We start from the raw sequence: 15,695 nt of genomic DNA, 5'->3' as shown, positions 1-15,695 counted from the left end.
AAGTACCTGGCAGAAACCCAAATTGTGGCAACATGCCATACTAATAAATCCCAGGGCAAGCAGTTGCTTCCCATGTCTGTCTGAATAGCAGCCTATGGACTTTTCCTCCAGGAATTTGTCTAAACCTTTTTTTAAACCCAGATATGCTAACCGCTGGTACCACATCCTCCAGTGAAGTGTTCCAGAGCTTAACTATTTGTTGAGTGAAAATACATTTCCTCCTATTTGTTTTAAAAGTATTTCCATTTAACTTCCTTGAGTGTCCCCTAGTCTTTTGAATGAGTAGAGAGGGAGGATGCTAGAGATGGGAGGGGAGAAGGGAGATGTTGGATATGTTGGGGAGTGAACGGGTTGATGGGGGGAATGCTGGTTGCAAATGGCAAGAGAGTGAGATGTTGGATAGAAGGGGGAGGGAAGAGAGAAAAAGGAGTTCTTTACAGAGGGGAAGTGAAAGGAGGTGTTAGAAGGAAGTTAGCAAAAAAAAACCTGGAAAATCATAGAATGTGGAATGGAAAGACAGGGATAAAGAAAATGGAAAGCTGTAGGTTGATGTAGTAAAAAGAGAAAGATTGGGGTGTAAGTTCAAACCCAGGATTGGCAATGTCTGTCTCTCCTGGAACTAAGTAGCTTGGCATGTCTGGATTATCTCTATCTTGTATGGAATCCCAATTTTACTCCCATAGAGAAGAATATGTGAAATAATGCTATCATTTACATTGGTAGTTTTCTGGGTGGCTAAAACTAGCTAGCAGGTATTCTTTTATGCGTAGAAGTCCCTTGAGACTTGGTGTCTTTTATAGTTTATTTAAAGGTGTAAGGGGATAATTATGATGTTTGAAAATGTAACTTTAGCTCCCCCACCCCCGGCATACCTGGTGTGCCTCCCTGTTTCTATCTGCATAGAGCTTTTGAACTTAGTGTGTTGATTTTCCTTGTTAACACACATGAAGTGCAAAACCCAGACAATCTCTTTAGTAAATACACAGCTTTCTCTGTAGTATAGCGAGATTAATAATCTTGTGAAAAATCAAATAGTCCATGATAGAGTCTCAGACTCATGTCCTGGGAATACAGTAACGCTTTGATCAAAACTCCCAAAGAATATAATAAAATAGGAAATATTAAACCTAATAAGTTAGTAGTTATATCACCTTTTCCAAAAGGAGCAAGTGGCTTATAAAAGCATAAATTAGAAGTACAGTTACATTAGAATATAACAACCATACGGTAACTCAAGTACACATAAAACAAATTATTATTAAAATTACTGCATGGTTTGTATGTATTATAAAAACAAATTAAGGGCCCCAAAGAGGCGCTAGCGGATTTAGTGCACACTAAAATTTAATGTGTACTAAACGCTAAGACGCCCATTATATTTCTACGGGCATCTTGGCATTTAGTGCGTGCTAATCATTAGTGGACGCTAAATCTGCTAGTGTGCCTTAGTAAAAGGGGCCCTAAGTCAACATGATGACGACAGACTGTTTAGGGAATTTGTTAGGATGTCTTTACATGTAGCAAAGTAATAAAACCAAACCAGTCCCTCTGACCATTTAGGGCCTAGTTTAAAACTTTTTTTTTTTTTTTTGAACCATAAAAACTGGTGGTGGTGGTAGTAGTAGTAGTCGTCATTGTTGAGAGGATAGTGGATGGTCCTAGAAGGAACCACAAGGACTTCTCCTGCCATCATAAAAAGTGAGAGAACAAAGGGACAACTGTGAAAACCAGCAGGTCCCAGAATGAAAGCTAGTGGTTGCCCCTTATATGTAAATTTGTAAAAGTATCCTTAATGTGGGGGCTGCTATTCTGTTCTATTTTACAAGTCTGAGTTGCAGAACATAACTTACAATCCAATCAGTGAGGTTTGTTAGTGTACCCCTTGTTGAAAATGGCCCGAGTTGAGTATTTTATGGTCTTCAATATTTTCAATACCTGGGCCATTGGCTTGGAATTGATTTACCTATGAATATCCTGAGCGAACCAGATTTTATTAGCTTCGGGGGGGGGGGGGGGGGAAGCTTAAAGCTTTTGGAACTTAGTCATAATGGACTAGAGAGGATTGTTAAGTCATATATGATAGGAAGCATAAGGGTGGTGTTTTGTATTTTATATTGAGGGGCATAATTGAACGAAAACGCCTATCTCCATGGGCGTTTATCTCCGAGAACGGGTCCGTGAAGGGGCGGACCAAACCGTATTTTGGGAAAAAATAGACGCCCATGTTTTATTCAACAATGTGTGAGCTGGGCGTTTTTGTTTTTCAGCGATAATGGAAAATGAAAGCGCCCAGCTCAAAAACGAATAAATCCAAGACATTTATTCATGGGAGGGGCCAGGATTCGTAGTGCACTGGTCCCCCTCACATGCCAGGACATCAACCGGGCACCCTAGGGGGCACTTTTGCAAAACCAAAAAAACAGGTAAAAGAGCTCCCAGGTGCATAGCACCCTTCCCTTGTGTGTTGAGCCCCCCAAATCCCCCTCAAAACCCACTGCCCACAAGTCTACACCATTACTATAGCCCTAAGGGGTGAAGGGGGGCACCTACATGTGGGTACAGTGGGTTTGGGGGGGTTGGACGACTAATAAGCATTAAGCAGCACAATTGTAACAGGTAGGGGGGATGGGCCTGGGTCCACCTGCCTGAAGTCCACTGCACCCCCTAACAACTCCTCCAGTGATCTGCATACTGCTGCCAGGGAGCTGGGTATGACATTTGAGGGTGAAAATAAAAAGTTGTGAAACACCATTTTTTTGTGGTGGGAGGGGGTTAGTGACCACTGGGGGAGTCAGGGGAGGTCATCCCCGATTCCCTCCAGTGGTCATCTGGTCATTTAGGGCACTTTTTGGTGCCTTATTCGTGAAAAAACAGGGTCCAGGAAAAGTGTCCTAAATTCTAGCTAAAAACGCATACTTTTTTCCCATTATCGGTGAAATGCGCCCATCTTTGTTCGGCAGATAACCACGCCCCAGTTCTGCCTTCGCCACACCTCTGACACGCCCCCATCAACTTTGTCCGCATCCGCGACGGAGTGCAGTTGAAAACGTCCAAAAATTGGCTTTCGATTATACCGCTTTATTCGTTTTTGTGAGATAAACGTCCATCTCCCGATTTAGGTCGGAACTTGGGCGTTTTTCTCGTTCGATTATAAGCAGGATTGTGTATGTTGGTTTGTCACTTGCCTAGAAATGGCATGGTAAGCCAGATTTAAATATAAACCCATAGGTAGACACACAACAGCATAAATGGATAAATAGATGTATCTTACTAGGCACCATTGATCATTACTACAGTCTGACACAGAACCTTCCAGACTTCCAGTTCATTTACTTAAGATTTGCACACTTATAGGGCCTGACTCGCTTTTGAGATATGCCACAGAAACTGTTACAGTGTAAAATGAGATGACAAATGAATTTATTTATAATGATCATTATGTGCGAAATATATAAGGTGGACAATTTTTTAAATGGAAGAAATCCTCTGGCTTATTTTCTTGTAGGAAATAGTTCAACAGCTAATAGAGAACAGCACAACATTCCGAGACAAGACTGAATTTGCTCAGGAGAAATACATAAGGAAGAAAAAGAAAAAGTATGTATATTAAATAAAATAAAACCTGCTTTTTGTGTTTAGACTGGCACTGTTGATGCTGCATTTCATTTACAGGTATGAGGCAGTTGTCACAATCCTGAAGCCCTGCGCTCGCATTCTTGCAAAGATGTATTATGGAAGAGAACCTGGTAAAATCTGGTAAGCAGTTTTTATTTTACGTTATAATAGGGTTGTAAAACATAGGGACCCTTTTACTAAGCTGCACTAAAAGGTGACCTGCGCTATGACTAGTGTGTGGGTCTCCCCCTACACTGAGGCCACCTTTAGTGCAACTGTAAAATGGCTGAGTTTTCATTTCCTCAATTAATGGCCATGTGCTAATTTCCCAATTAGTGCGTGGGCATTAGCACGTAGAGATGGGTTTGTTACTTGTACTTAAGTAAAAAGTAAAAGTGCTGGCTTCAAAATTAGTGAAGTAAGTCTTATCCCCCAAAAATATTCAAGTAAAAGTAATAAAGTACAGGTCTTAAATCTACTTTTTTTACTACAAAGTAAAAAGTATTCTTAACAAGTCAGACCACAGAAACTTCCAGGGGGTCACACATGGGCCTGCGCTAATAAACTACCATGGGGGAGACGCGGGACCCAGCTCTCTGCATTGCTGCTAGTGCTTTCTATACCTGTCCCAAAAGTTTATATCGGAGGAGGCAGGCTTGACACAGAAAGCATTAAAGGTCCTGTGCGACTCCCATGGTAACTTATTGGCGTGATCCCAGCAGAGGTGCAACAGGAAGGAGGGAGTAAGACTGCTGCAGGACTGTGATGGATGGGAGAGGAGAGAGAGCGGGCCCTGCATGCAGTGAAGGTGCTCTTCAGGCTGGGGAGGCAGCTGACTCTGATGACAACACAGTATTAGCCAATCAACAGCTATTCTAGACAGGTGTAGAGGGCAGGGACTAGGGTTTCCAGGTGATGTCAAACCCTGGCTTGTATTTGGGTGCAAACTTCTGTTCCCAGCTCAGCTAATTTTGGGCCCAGTCAGCTGCAAGCCTCGCCTGACATCACTTGAGAAGCAGAGGGTTGGAAAATTACTTTTTTTTTTTTATACTACTTTCCAAATTTGTTACCAAGTACAGCTTAAATGTACCTCATTACAAGTAAAAAGTATTGCAAAAAAAAAAAAATGTAACGTTAGAAGTAGAAGTACTGCAAATTGTACTTAAGTACTGTAACCAAGTACAAGAACTTTGTTACTACCCATCTCGGTTAGCATGTGAGCCCCTACCGACACCTATTTAGTAGGCAGAAAGGGCTCACGGGCATGCAGCAGTCTAGCTCTGCTGATAGGGCACGCCTACTCTGCCCTTCCCGCCCCCCCCCCAAAAAAAAAAAAAAAACACGCCCCAATTGCTAAAGTGTATTTTAGTGCCTTGAAAGTGTGCACAGGTACCAGAACTACTGTAGGATGCTTGTACATGCCCCACAGTAGTGAATTTTGGCATGTGTTAGTGCTTTCCACCACTTAGTTAAAAGGACTCCAAGGTTTGCTAGACAGCATCCTGTGACTGGTTGTAGAAGCTGGAGAGTGATCGGTGCAATATAAGCCATGGCAAAGTCTTTGGTAGAGTTGAAAAACGGCATCAGCACCAGTAATTGGACGGGGGACATTAACTGTGACCAGCTCAACTGAAATCATACCTGAAGCAAGGCAATATGTAAAATACAGTTCTAAAGGTTATTTCTATCCTTCCAAACTGCATTGAGAGACAGAAGGAGTGATTTGAGAGAATGCATGTGGGAGAGAGGCAGGTCAAAAGTAGCCATTTAGAAAAACATGGAAGGAAGGGGTGTAAACTGATGAATGTCCCCAGTGTCAAACAAAATGAACATCCAGTCCCCTTTTCAGAAGCAGGTAACATCTCACAAAAAGGCACTGCATTCAAAGTCAGATTAAATTCTATACAATTTGGAGGGAAATTGTACATTAAATCCCTCCTACTGGTATGTATTAGCATAATTTTTTATAGTAAACCAGTTTATCGTCATACTGTTTTTATGTTTTCAATTATTTTCAACACAAAAGGCATGTTTATGCATTCTATACTTTCTGCTTCCCCAACACTGTGATAACATGTTTTTCATACAAATGTAAGAGGCATGTCTGTGCACACCTGATTGGTTCCCAGATACTAAGTACATAAGTACATAAGTAGTGCCATACTGGGAAAGACCAAAGGTCCATCTAGCCCAGCATCCTGTCACCGACAGTGGCCAATCCAGGTCAAGGGCACCTGGCACGCTCCCCAAACGTAAAAACATTCCAGACAAGTTATACCTAAAAATGCGGAATTTTTCCAAGTCCACTGTATGTGTTGATTTTCTTAATGTAGTTTTATTGTAGCATGTTTGATTTTTGTTGTTGTTGAAGGCATATTTGTGCACACTTTGGCAGCTGGTTCCCATATACTGAATATTTTACTTGTTCTGTTTTCATAAATGTGATGTTTTTATTTGGCTTGTTACTAACATAAGTATACTGTATTGCAGTCAACCCCTGACACAGCCCTGAAATGGGTGAAACGTGGTCACATTGGGCGTTTTTGATAATAAAAAGACTTCTTTTAGAATTTAATTGTTCCTGTGTGATCCACTCCTTTTGAGTTAGATCATAAAAGTGATTCATTGGAGTATGTGTGCACTGTCTGCAAGTTCCAGTAGCAATAGAAAACTAGAATTTTGTAGATTCCAGTATGTTTTATTGGATCAATAAGCATGTCCATGAGACTCTGGGCATATGAGGCTGTGTCTATGGCCGTAGGCTACTGAGAAGATAATGGGGAAGTAAATGTGGGCAAAATGGGAACAGGGAGAGTGAGGAGGGGAAGGGATATTGAAGGGTGGCAAGAAAAGGAATGAAAAAAGCTGATCTTGTTCAAGAATAAGGTAGGGAAAGGGGACAAAAATGTGTATAAAAGACATAAGAATAAAGATGGTCTAGGAACGACAAAGGGGGAGAGAGTCTGAAAGCTTTACAGGAAGTAGCAAAAAAAGAAATTATAGTACAAAGGAAAAACATAAAATGAATGTATTAACAGTGGCTGTTTTCAGTATTAATGAGCAAAGAGGTGCTCTGAGGATTGAAGGACAGTTGGGGGGGGGGGGGTATTTGAGGCTTGACGGGGCTCTGCATGAGTAGTTTTGGATCACAGGAATTTGAAAGAAAAGCACAACATTGGGAAGCAAAATAGGAAATTTTATGAGGAGGCCCTAGGCTGAGGGACTTCCTTCATGTATGAAGTGTCATGGCTATACAGTCTTGGAAGACCATTGAGTCAACAATAAAACATCAGTTTCTTAAGTCTCTGAAGTTCTTGGTCCACTTCCCACTTTTCCCTGCATTCTGTTTGATTTCATTGGACTTTGTTGTCCATCCACTTAGGTGGATTTTTCTTCCTAGACTGTCTAGTGTATCCATCTCTAGTGCCTCATTTATAGAGGCACTTTCCCTTATGACTGCAACATAGCCCACCTTGGTCATCCCTAAGAAAAAGAAAGGTGTGAATCTTAACCAACAAGACCTCAGGAACCTCAACAGACTTGGCCAGGTTGAACAGAGACAAAACCAAATTCCTAGTACTATGCACCACTATTATCTTTTCCACTTCAAATCCTCTATGAATAATCACACAAACTATATGTGGTCTTCTCCACATTGCACAGTACTATCGTAACGCCACCAAAATGTAAAATGTAAGCCACTTTGAATCGAAACTTGTTTTTGGATAATAGTGGGATACAAGAATGCATAAATAAGTTAAAAAAAAAAAATCTAACATCTACTTTAGTAAATGCTTCCTTATTTATCTCAATGTGAGCAGGGCTGCCAGAGATACTCTATCCCAAAGAGTGAGTTTTTCCAGATGAACTGTCCAGGGTATCAGTCTTGAAAGATGTAAGTGTAGCATTGCTTTGCAAATTAATTAAGTGGCATAAAATATTTGCTTTGAAGCTTCCTGAAAGGAGTGGAGGCAATATGAGTAAATTATCTGGGCTGAAAATTGCCCTACACTCAGTGGCTAAAAGTATGTACATAGATCCCGTGGTTCCCAAACCTGTCCTGGAGGCCCAGTCAGTCAGGTAGTCAGGATACCCACAATGAATATTCATGAGTTAGATTTTCATGCACTTCTTCCATTGCATGCAAATCTTTCATGAATATTTATTTTAGGTATACTGAAAACCTGACTAGTGGGGTTCCCCCAGGACGAGTTTGGGAATCAGTAGTATAAATTGTATTTGCATGTTCTTATAGTTGCAAGGAGAACTGAAGAAAAAACACACATGTGGCAAGAACACCAAGGTCCCATGAAAAAACACAAAGCAAAAAAGGAGTGGGAAGTGGATCGAGGCACTTCAAAAACAAACCAAGGGACGTTCAATAAAGGATAAGAATCTCCAGTAAAGTTTTTATCCTTCATTGAACATCCCTTGGTTTGATTTTGAAGTGCCTCGATCCACTTTCCACTCTTTTTTTTTTTTTTTTTGCTTATAGTTGCAATGAACAGTGATGGCACAGAGGAAAGGTGGTACACAAGAAGATGTACTCATATTTCTTCTTATTGGTTAGGTCACTTGGCTTTTCTTCTTTTTAGGCTTGCCTCATGAAAGTTGTGATTGAGATCACTGCAGTGTCATTGATGCTCAAATGTAATAAGAGTGAGAAAGTGTGACTAGGTATCTTTGGGTCAGTAGAATTAATCTGCTCCCAGCATTGGTGTTCAAGGAGAAGAATTGCATGACTGGGACCGAGTGTGGAGATAAAGTGAAAAGCTGTCACCTGACCTATAGCAGCAGAAGTCATTCTGCAAGTTCCACAAGAGAGGAAGGAGCCACCATCTTCTGTGCACTTCACCTTTGCACCAGGTCATCCAACTCCTGATAGGAGTGAAGGGAGATGAAAGGGGTGATAATGCTTCAGAGATGAGCTATGAGGAGAAAGAGAAGAAGACTTGAGGAAAGGGAGGATTTGGACAAAGTAAGAGGAAAGAGGAGTTAATTTAAACTGTATTAAAGGCTAGGTAGCTAAAATAATTAGCAAATACTATAATCTATCCACATTTAAAACACAAACCAATTTGCATTAAAGGCCTGTATCACGTTACACATTAAAAGATTGTAAAAGTAGTTTGTTACCAATCATCCCTGCATCAGACTAACACCTGCACCATACAAGTCAGAGTTGATCAAATAATGGACTACCTAAATTTGCCTGAATTATCGCATGTATGCTGCTGATCAAGAAATTAGTTCTTCATTAAGCTTTGTGTCTGACAGGACATCTGTGAGCAGGACTTGTGACCTTGTTTGTTTGTCTCACCTGCCTGAAGAGCATTTTCAGCCCTTCCCATGTGGATGAAAGATCCCCATTGACAGTCCATGCTGCTGCTTTTACACTGGAGTGCTCTGCAGACCTGATCCATCCTGCTCACCCTCTACCCTAACTCCCAGGAGGACAGCATGCCGGTATATTGCCTGCCCCCAGCTGTCTAATGTGCTATCCAGCAAGGATGTCAACTTGCGGATTGTGGTGGGAGAAAGAATAACATTATTACTAGTTTTAGTTTTTAGTTTTCCTGGGGACTAAATGGGGATTTTTAATGAAAAGAGAGAGATATGTTCAAAGCCTTTTTAGCAAATAGCAATGAGTATAAGGCCAAAACTGATGGGCAGAAGCAGCAGTCCATCTTCTATAATGTGGGCTGCATTTCATTGAGCGCAATGAGTGTCATGAAGAAGCGATAAAGTTTTTGGCTGAAAGTGCATGTATATGGACATATGGGTTGGAAGAAGAGCTTTTAAAATGCTTTCACACAATGCATAAGAACAAGTTCAACTGATTTGCTTATCTTAGAATTGATATTTATCTACTTCTGTTGGGGGAGGACAATTTTCAAAATCATTTACCTGGGTTAAACATCTGTGTGAAAACTGTCCTTTCTATATAACTAAAAGTACACACATTGTTCCACTGTACAATATCCTTGTTTTCCCAGGGATGTGTGGAGATTACCTTTGCCTTTGAAAATGGGCCATAGTGGACACTTGCATCTGCCTTTTCTATGAGGATTAACATGCATAGACTTGAATATGCCAAACACGTACATGATTTTCCTTTTAAACATTTGAGCAAAGCTTACAGATATAAAATGTGCATGGACTTTACATCAATGCAGATACTTTGAAAATTGCTCCTGGGATTATGGGGGGGTGGGGTGGGGGGTTTCCCCATTTGACATGTTTTTAAATACACTTGTGTGATTGATCAGTAACATTTGTACAGAATGTCTTGGTGTTCAGTTTGAAACTGACACACACTGCTTTCTTTTTCCTCCCAGCCAATTACGCTATGACACTCTTGCTCAGATGCTGACTTTGGGGAACATCCATGCGGGCAGTAAAGTGATTGTAATGGAAACTTGTGCTGGCTTGGTTCTGGGGGCTGTGATGGAACGTATGGGAGGTAAGGAATTTTGCACAACAGTGATGTATTTGCATTTGGGCGTGTTTGGTGGTGGTGGGGGGGGGGGGGGGGGGGGTCCACAGAAGGTATTTAAATCCGTGCTTCTTGACCCTCTCCTGAGATGCTAGATTTTTATGATTACCACAACAGTTATACATGAGAGAAAATTGCACACAGTCGATCTCCAATATGCCACAATCATTGTGCCGACCTTGAAGCACTTAATTGGAGTACTTCACTGCCACCATGCAACCTAGGATAAGCTATAGTTATCCTTAGCTTTTGTATCAATGTTTGTTTAATGCAGTTCAGTTAATTTTTGTGTACTTTGTTACATGATTTGTTGCATATGTAAGGATAGTACAAAAGAGAGATTCAGGAGTAAGGTCAAGAAGCATCTTGTGACAGATAAGTAGGTGACTGCATGGGACAACTTCCCAGCAAAAGTGGTAAAACTCCACAAAAGCATGAGACAGGAATAGATTACAATTCAGTGTCAAAATAAGGGCAACACTCAAGGCTGAGCTGGTGCTTTTGTAGTGCAGTAAGATTTTAACAGTAACTTCCTTAGCGTTAGCGTTCCTCCAGACTGGCCCAGAATGTGACTGATGGTTTGTGCACTCCTTCCAGCAGGTGGAGACTGAGAACTCTGACTGTAGAGAGAGGCAATAAGAGCCCCTGCCAGCTAGAGACAGATTCAGTATTCTCGGTCTCTAGCAGGTGGAAAGTGGTGAGCCCTTCAGTATCTTTATTGTAGGTTTTCCTGTTCCATTAGTTTTTATCTGCTGTTTCTTTAAAAACTTTTTTTTTTCTTGTATAGTTTGTTTATTAAGGGTAGTTTCTATGCATCTGGGGTCTTTACCTGACTGAAGGCTGATGCCCGTGGGGCTCTCTGTCAGCCTTGGAGGTGTCAAACTCGGGTGGCCGGGTCCCTCCCCCTATGTGCTCCCTATTGCAGCTGTCTTAGCTGCTTGCTATGCTTTTTATTGCCTCAATCACTTCAGGGGGACAGCGGTAAGGCAGGGAGAGGCTGCCATTTTAAAACTAACGAAAACGCGAGCACCTGGTTTTGGTAACAGCAAGCTTGTAGGAGTTCTCCCTTCCCTTCTGTATTAGCGGTTTGCCTCTGTCTGTAGGCTTTCCTGACTCTGGCATCAGAGAGTTAAAAAAAAAAAAAAAAAAAAAGCTGCGCTGTTTCTTTTTTTTCCTTCAGCCGCCATGGCAGAGAAGCTCCGCTGCTGTGCAGTGTGTCAACGACGGGGTCTGGGAGCAAGCAGCTGCTTTAAATATTGCAGTGTCTGAGATTTCGCCAGAGGCAGGTCCCGTCTCTTCTATCTCCTCGGCAGGTCGGGAGGAGGAGTGTTTTGGTGTGGGAAAGAACAAGTCGGCATCGCCGATTTTGGTGGAAAACATCGCCATTTTGTCTTCCCCAGCTGTTTCAGTAGATTGGCTTGATTCTCTACTAGTTTTGTCAGTACAGCAGCTGGCAGAGAATCTTCCTGTCCTGCAGGCAGGATCTGAAGGGAGTTTTTCACAGGAATTTGTACTGCAGATGTACAAGGCGTTTGTATTGCAAAAGTCGGGCCATCCTTCAGTTTCTGGGAGAAGGGCTACTGATCAGCTGGTCTCAGCTAAGCAGCCCAGACAGTCCTGGGATCTGGAGGAGAACCTGGGTTCTGATCCAGACCAGGAGAGATGCCCTCCCTGGAGGAGCCAGATTTTGCATTTGAAGGGTGGGTTGCTGAAGTCTCTGGTCAGGTAGACTCGGGTGCTGACTCTCTTCTTCTAGGAGAAGATCCATCAGTGGTTAGGATTTTTCACAAAACTAGATTTGCAGGAGCTGATTTCTTTGGTTTCCACTACTTTACGTTTTGAGGAGGAGGAGGAGACCCCCACAGTAGAGGGACGGAAGATGGATCTCCTTTTAAAGGGCATTCGAAGGCCTGGTAAGACCTTCCCTATGCACCAAGATATCAGGGACGTCATTCAGGCACATTGGGATGTTCTGGATTCCTCCTTTAGATCTGCAAAGTATGCTGTTCATCTGTATCTGGTCCCTGATTTGGACAAGGCCTTCCTGAGGCCTCCAGTGATGGATGCAGGAGTTTCGGCAGTTACTAAGAGGAATGCGGTTCCTGTGGATTGCTGCACAGCACTCAAGGATGTTCAGGATTGCCGTATGGAGGCATTGTTGAAGAGTAGTTTTGACATTTCTGATCTTGCAGTTCTTTAGTTGCTAGAGCTTGCTTTTACTGGTCAGAGAAGGTCCTCGATAGATTTTCAGATGATTTGACAATCATACACCCGAGGTGGCTAAGATTGAAGTGGGCTCTGCCTTTTTAGCAGATGCTTTATACAACTTGCTGAGAACTTCCTCTAAGTCTATGACTTTGGACGCAAGACGGTCTCTTTGGCTACGAGGTTGATCAGCTGATGCAACTAAGTCCCAGCTCAGTAAATTTCCCTTTCGGGTCTCTCTTGTTTGGTGAGGAGTTGGGACAAGTTAGTCCGCAGTCTGGGAGATACCAAGGTTCCGCGGCTGCTGGAGGACTGGCCTCAGGCATCCAGGTGTGGTATGTTTTCTAGCCGTGGTTGGGAACACTATTTTCATCGCTTTAGACCAGGCAATCTGGGCCTAGCCTCTAATTCTGGTGGGAATGTGCTTAGCGCAGTTTGCTTGGATGTGGGTGCTAGAGGTTATTCGAGAAGGGTATGTCTCAGAGGTTGCATGGCCTCTTCCAGATGCTTTCCTCCTTGCAAGTCTTGTCTCAAGAAGGGTGTGGTCAGGGATACTCTGGAAAGGCGTCTCAGCCTTCAGGCTATTTGTCCAGTTCCCTCTTCAGAGCTCAGACAGGGTCCGGTATTCCATTTACTTTGTCGTGCCAAAGAAAGAGGGCTCTTTCAGACCAATTCTGGACCTCAAAGTGGTCAATTGGGCTTTCAGAGTATCCACTTTTCATATAGAGACTCTTCTCTCGGTCATAGTAGTGGTTCGGTCCGCAGAGTTCTTGACAGAGCTAGACCTAACAGAGGCCTATCTGTACGTTCCAATTCGACCCATGCATAAATGTTTTCTGCGTTTTGCAGTGTTGGGCAAGCATTATCAATTCCGAGCGTTGACCTTCAACCTTACAATGGCCCCTCGCACTTTCAAAAAGGTTATGGTGGTACTAGCAGCGGCTCTCCAGAGGGAGGGAGACCTAGTTCATCCTTACTGGACGGCTGGCTGATCAGAGCAAAGTCATACCAAGCGAGTATGCAAGTCACAGTGTAGTTTGTTTCCTGCAATTCCTAGGTTGGGTAGTCAATTCACAAAAGTCGTCTCCACCTCTCTCAGTCACTGGATTATCTGGGGAGTATGCTTTGACACCAGGCGGGGTCGAGTATTTCTTACACAGACCAGAATACTCAAGTTGCAGGAGCTAATTTGACACTTCCTACAGCAGTTGGTACCATGTGCGAGGGGCTATCTTCAGGTGTTGGGCACCACGGCAGCAACGATAGTCGGTGCTATGGGTGAGACCACACATGAGATCTCTGCAGAAGTCCCTGCTCTCCAGGTAGTCTGCACAGAAGGATTCGTTACAGAGAAAATTGCCACTACCAGCCCAGAAGTGCGGCAACCTCTGCTGATGCCTTCAGACGCCCAATTTCTCCAAGGGGATGCCTCTGGGTCCACCACAGTGGATAGTAGTCATGACAGATGCCAGTCTAACAGGTTGGGAAGCACATTACCAGGGTCAGTATGCACATGGTCTTTGGTCTCGGGCGGAGACCACCTATTAGATCATTCTCTTGGAAACCAGAGTGATTTGGCTGGCGCTACTAGCGCTTTCTCATTTGCTGAAAGACGGATCAGTTCGAATCATGTCAGACAATGCCATAGCGGTGGCCTATGTCAATCAGCAAGGAGGATCAAGGAGTCAGTTGAAACAAGAAACTGCTCAGCTCATAAATTGGGCGGAACTGCATCTGGTTGCTCTTTCAGCGGTTCATGTAGCATTCATGGAGAATGTTCAGGCAGACTATCACAGTTGCAACACTCTGGATCCCAAGGAATGGACTCTCGGTGACACAGCGTTTCAGGCGATCGTAGAGCGCTGGGGGGCTTCCGGTCATGGATCTCTTTGCCGCCTCAGTCAGTGCGAAAGTGCCACAATACTTCAGTCGCCAAAATAATCTCGAGGCGCAGGGGGTAGATGCTCTTCTTCAGCCTTGGCCAGCAGGTCGTCTTTTTGCATTTCCCCTGTGGCTGTTGATAGGCCGTCTAATTCAGAAAATAGAGATGCACAGGGGTCACATGATCTTGGTGATGCCGGATTAGCCACACAAGCCTTGGTATGTTGATCTTCTGTGCCGCCTTGTCAGTTCCCTCTCAAGTTTCCAGAGACTCTTGGCCTCTTAGTTCAGAGCCCAGTGGCTCATCCAGACCTGGGTCGATTTTGTCTTCCAGCTTGGCTCTTGAGCGGGTGAGGTTGACAAAGAGGGGTTACTCAGCGAGCGTAGTGGCCATGATACTTCGATCTTGGCATCGTTTTACTTCTCTTAACTATAGCAGAACTTGGAGAGTGTTCGAGGCGTGCTATGATGATTTGAACATGTCTCTCTTTAAACGCTTCAGTGGCACATATCCTGGAGTTTTTACAACGAGGTTTGGACAAAGGCCTGGCATTGGCTTCGCTTAAGGTTCAAATTGCAGTTTGTCCTGCTTTCGGGGACATGTTCAGGGAAAATCTTTCTCATCCGGATGTTGCTCTGTTTTTACGTGGAGTGGGACTTATACCTCTTCCCTCCTGGACGATTTTTCTGTTATGGGATCATAATCTAGTTCTGTCTCCCTTTGAGCCTTTGGCGTCCTGTACTTTGAAGGATTTGACACTCAAGTTGATGTTTCTGGTGGCCATTGCTTCGGCTAGGAGGTTGTTGGAGTTGCAGTCTTCTCGGCCTCCGTTTTTGGAATTTGCCAAGGACCAGGTAGTGTTGCGTCCAATGCCTTCTTTTCTCCCTTAGGTTTTGTCGCGTTTTCATTTGCCAGTCTGTTTTGCCTGTGCTCGGTTCTTCCTCTGAGTCGGAGGAGCAGTGTCTCGATGTCAGAGTCCTGAAGCAGTATTTGAGGTCTACGGAGGAATTTTGACAGATGGATTGTCTGTTTGTGCTGATTGGAGAAGTTCGTAAGGGGTTTGTAGTTTCTAAATCCACCATTTCTAGGTGGGTTAAAGAAATGATAGCTTCTGCTTACGTTCTTTCCCAGAAATCGGTACCCGAGGGGGTGAAAGCTCATTCTAGCAAGGGACAGGCGACATCTTCGGCAGAGCGTTTCCTAGTTCCTCCCTTAGAGATCTGTAAGGCGGCAACTTGGTCTTCCTTGCGTTCCTTCTCGAAGCATTACAGATTGAATGTTCAGAGCCATCAGGATGCAGTGTTTGGTGTGTGTGTTCTCACAGCTGGATAGCTTGGTCCCTCCCATAATGATACTGCTTTACTTCCCATCAGTCACATTCTGGGCCAGTCCGGAGGGATGTTAAGGAAGGAGAAATTAGTTCTTACCTGCTAATTTTCTTTTCTTTAGTCCCTCCTGACCTTCCGAGATCCCTCCCTCTGCTTATCTGGTCTGCTG

General features: G+C 43.4%; 1 protein-coding gene across 4 annotated transcripts in view; it reads left to right on the top strand.

The window, feature by feature from the left end:
* The window catches only part of TRMT6 (tRNA methyltransferase 6), a 101,383-nt gene that overhangs the window by 37,724 nt on the left and 47,964 nt on the right, over positions 1-15,695 (top strand). For all 4 annotated transcript variants that reach the window (XM_030196305.1, XM_030196306.1, XM_030196307.1 and 1 more), the window contains 3 exons: positions 3,506-3,597; positions 3,673-3,756; positions 9,954-10,078. In XM_030196305.1, the coding sequence (XP_030052165.1) occupies positions 3,506-3,597; positions 3,673-3,756; positions 9,954-10,078 (301 nt within the window). The remainder of the gene's footprint in view (positions 1-3,505; positions 3,598-3,672; positions 3,757-9,953; positions 10,079-15,695) is intronic.

Source organism: Microcaecilia unicolor, chromosome 3, assembly GCF_901765095.1.
Source record: "Microcaecilia unicolor chromosome 3, aMicUni1.1, whole genome shotgun sequence".
Lineage (NCBI taxonomy): Eukaryota > Metazoa > Chordata > Amphibia > Gymnophiona > Siphonopidae > Microcaecilia > Microcaecilia unicolor.
Note: the sequence above shows the minus strand (reverse complement) of the source record. Positions and strands in the feature narration are given on the sequence as shown.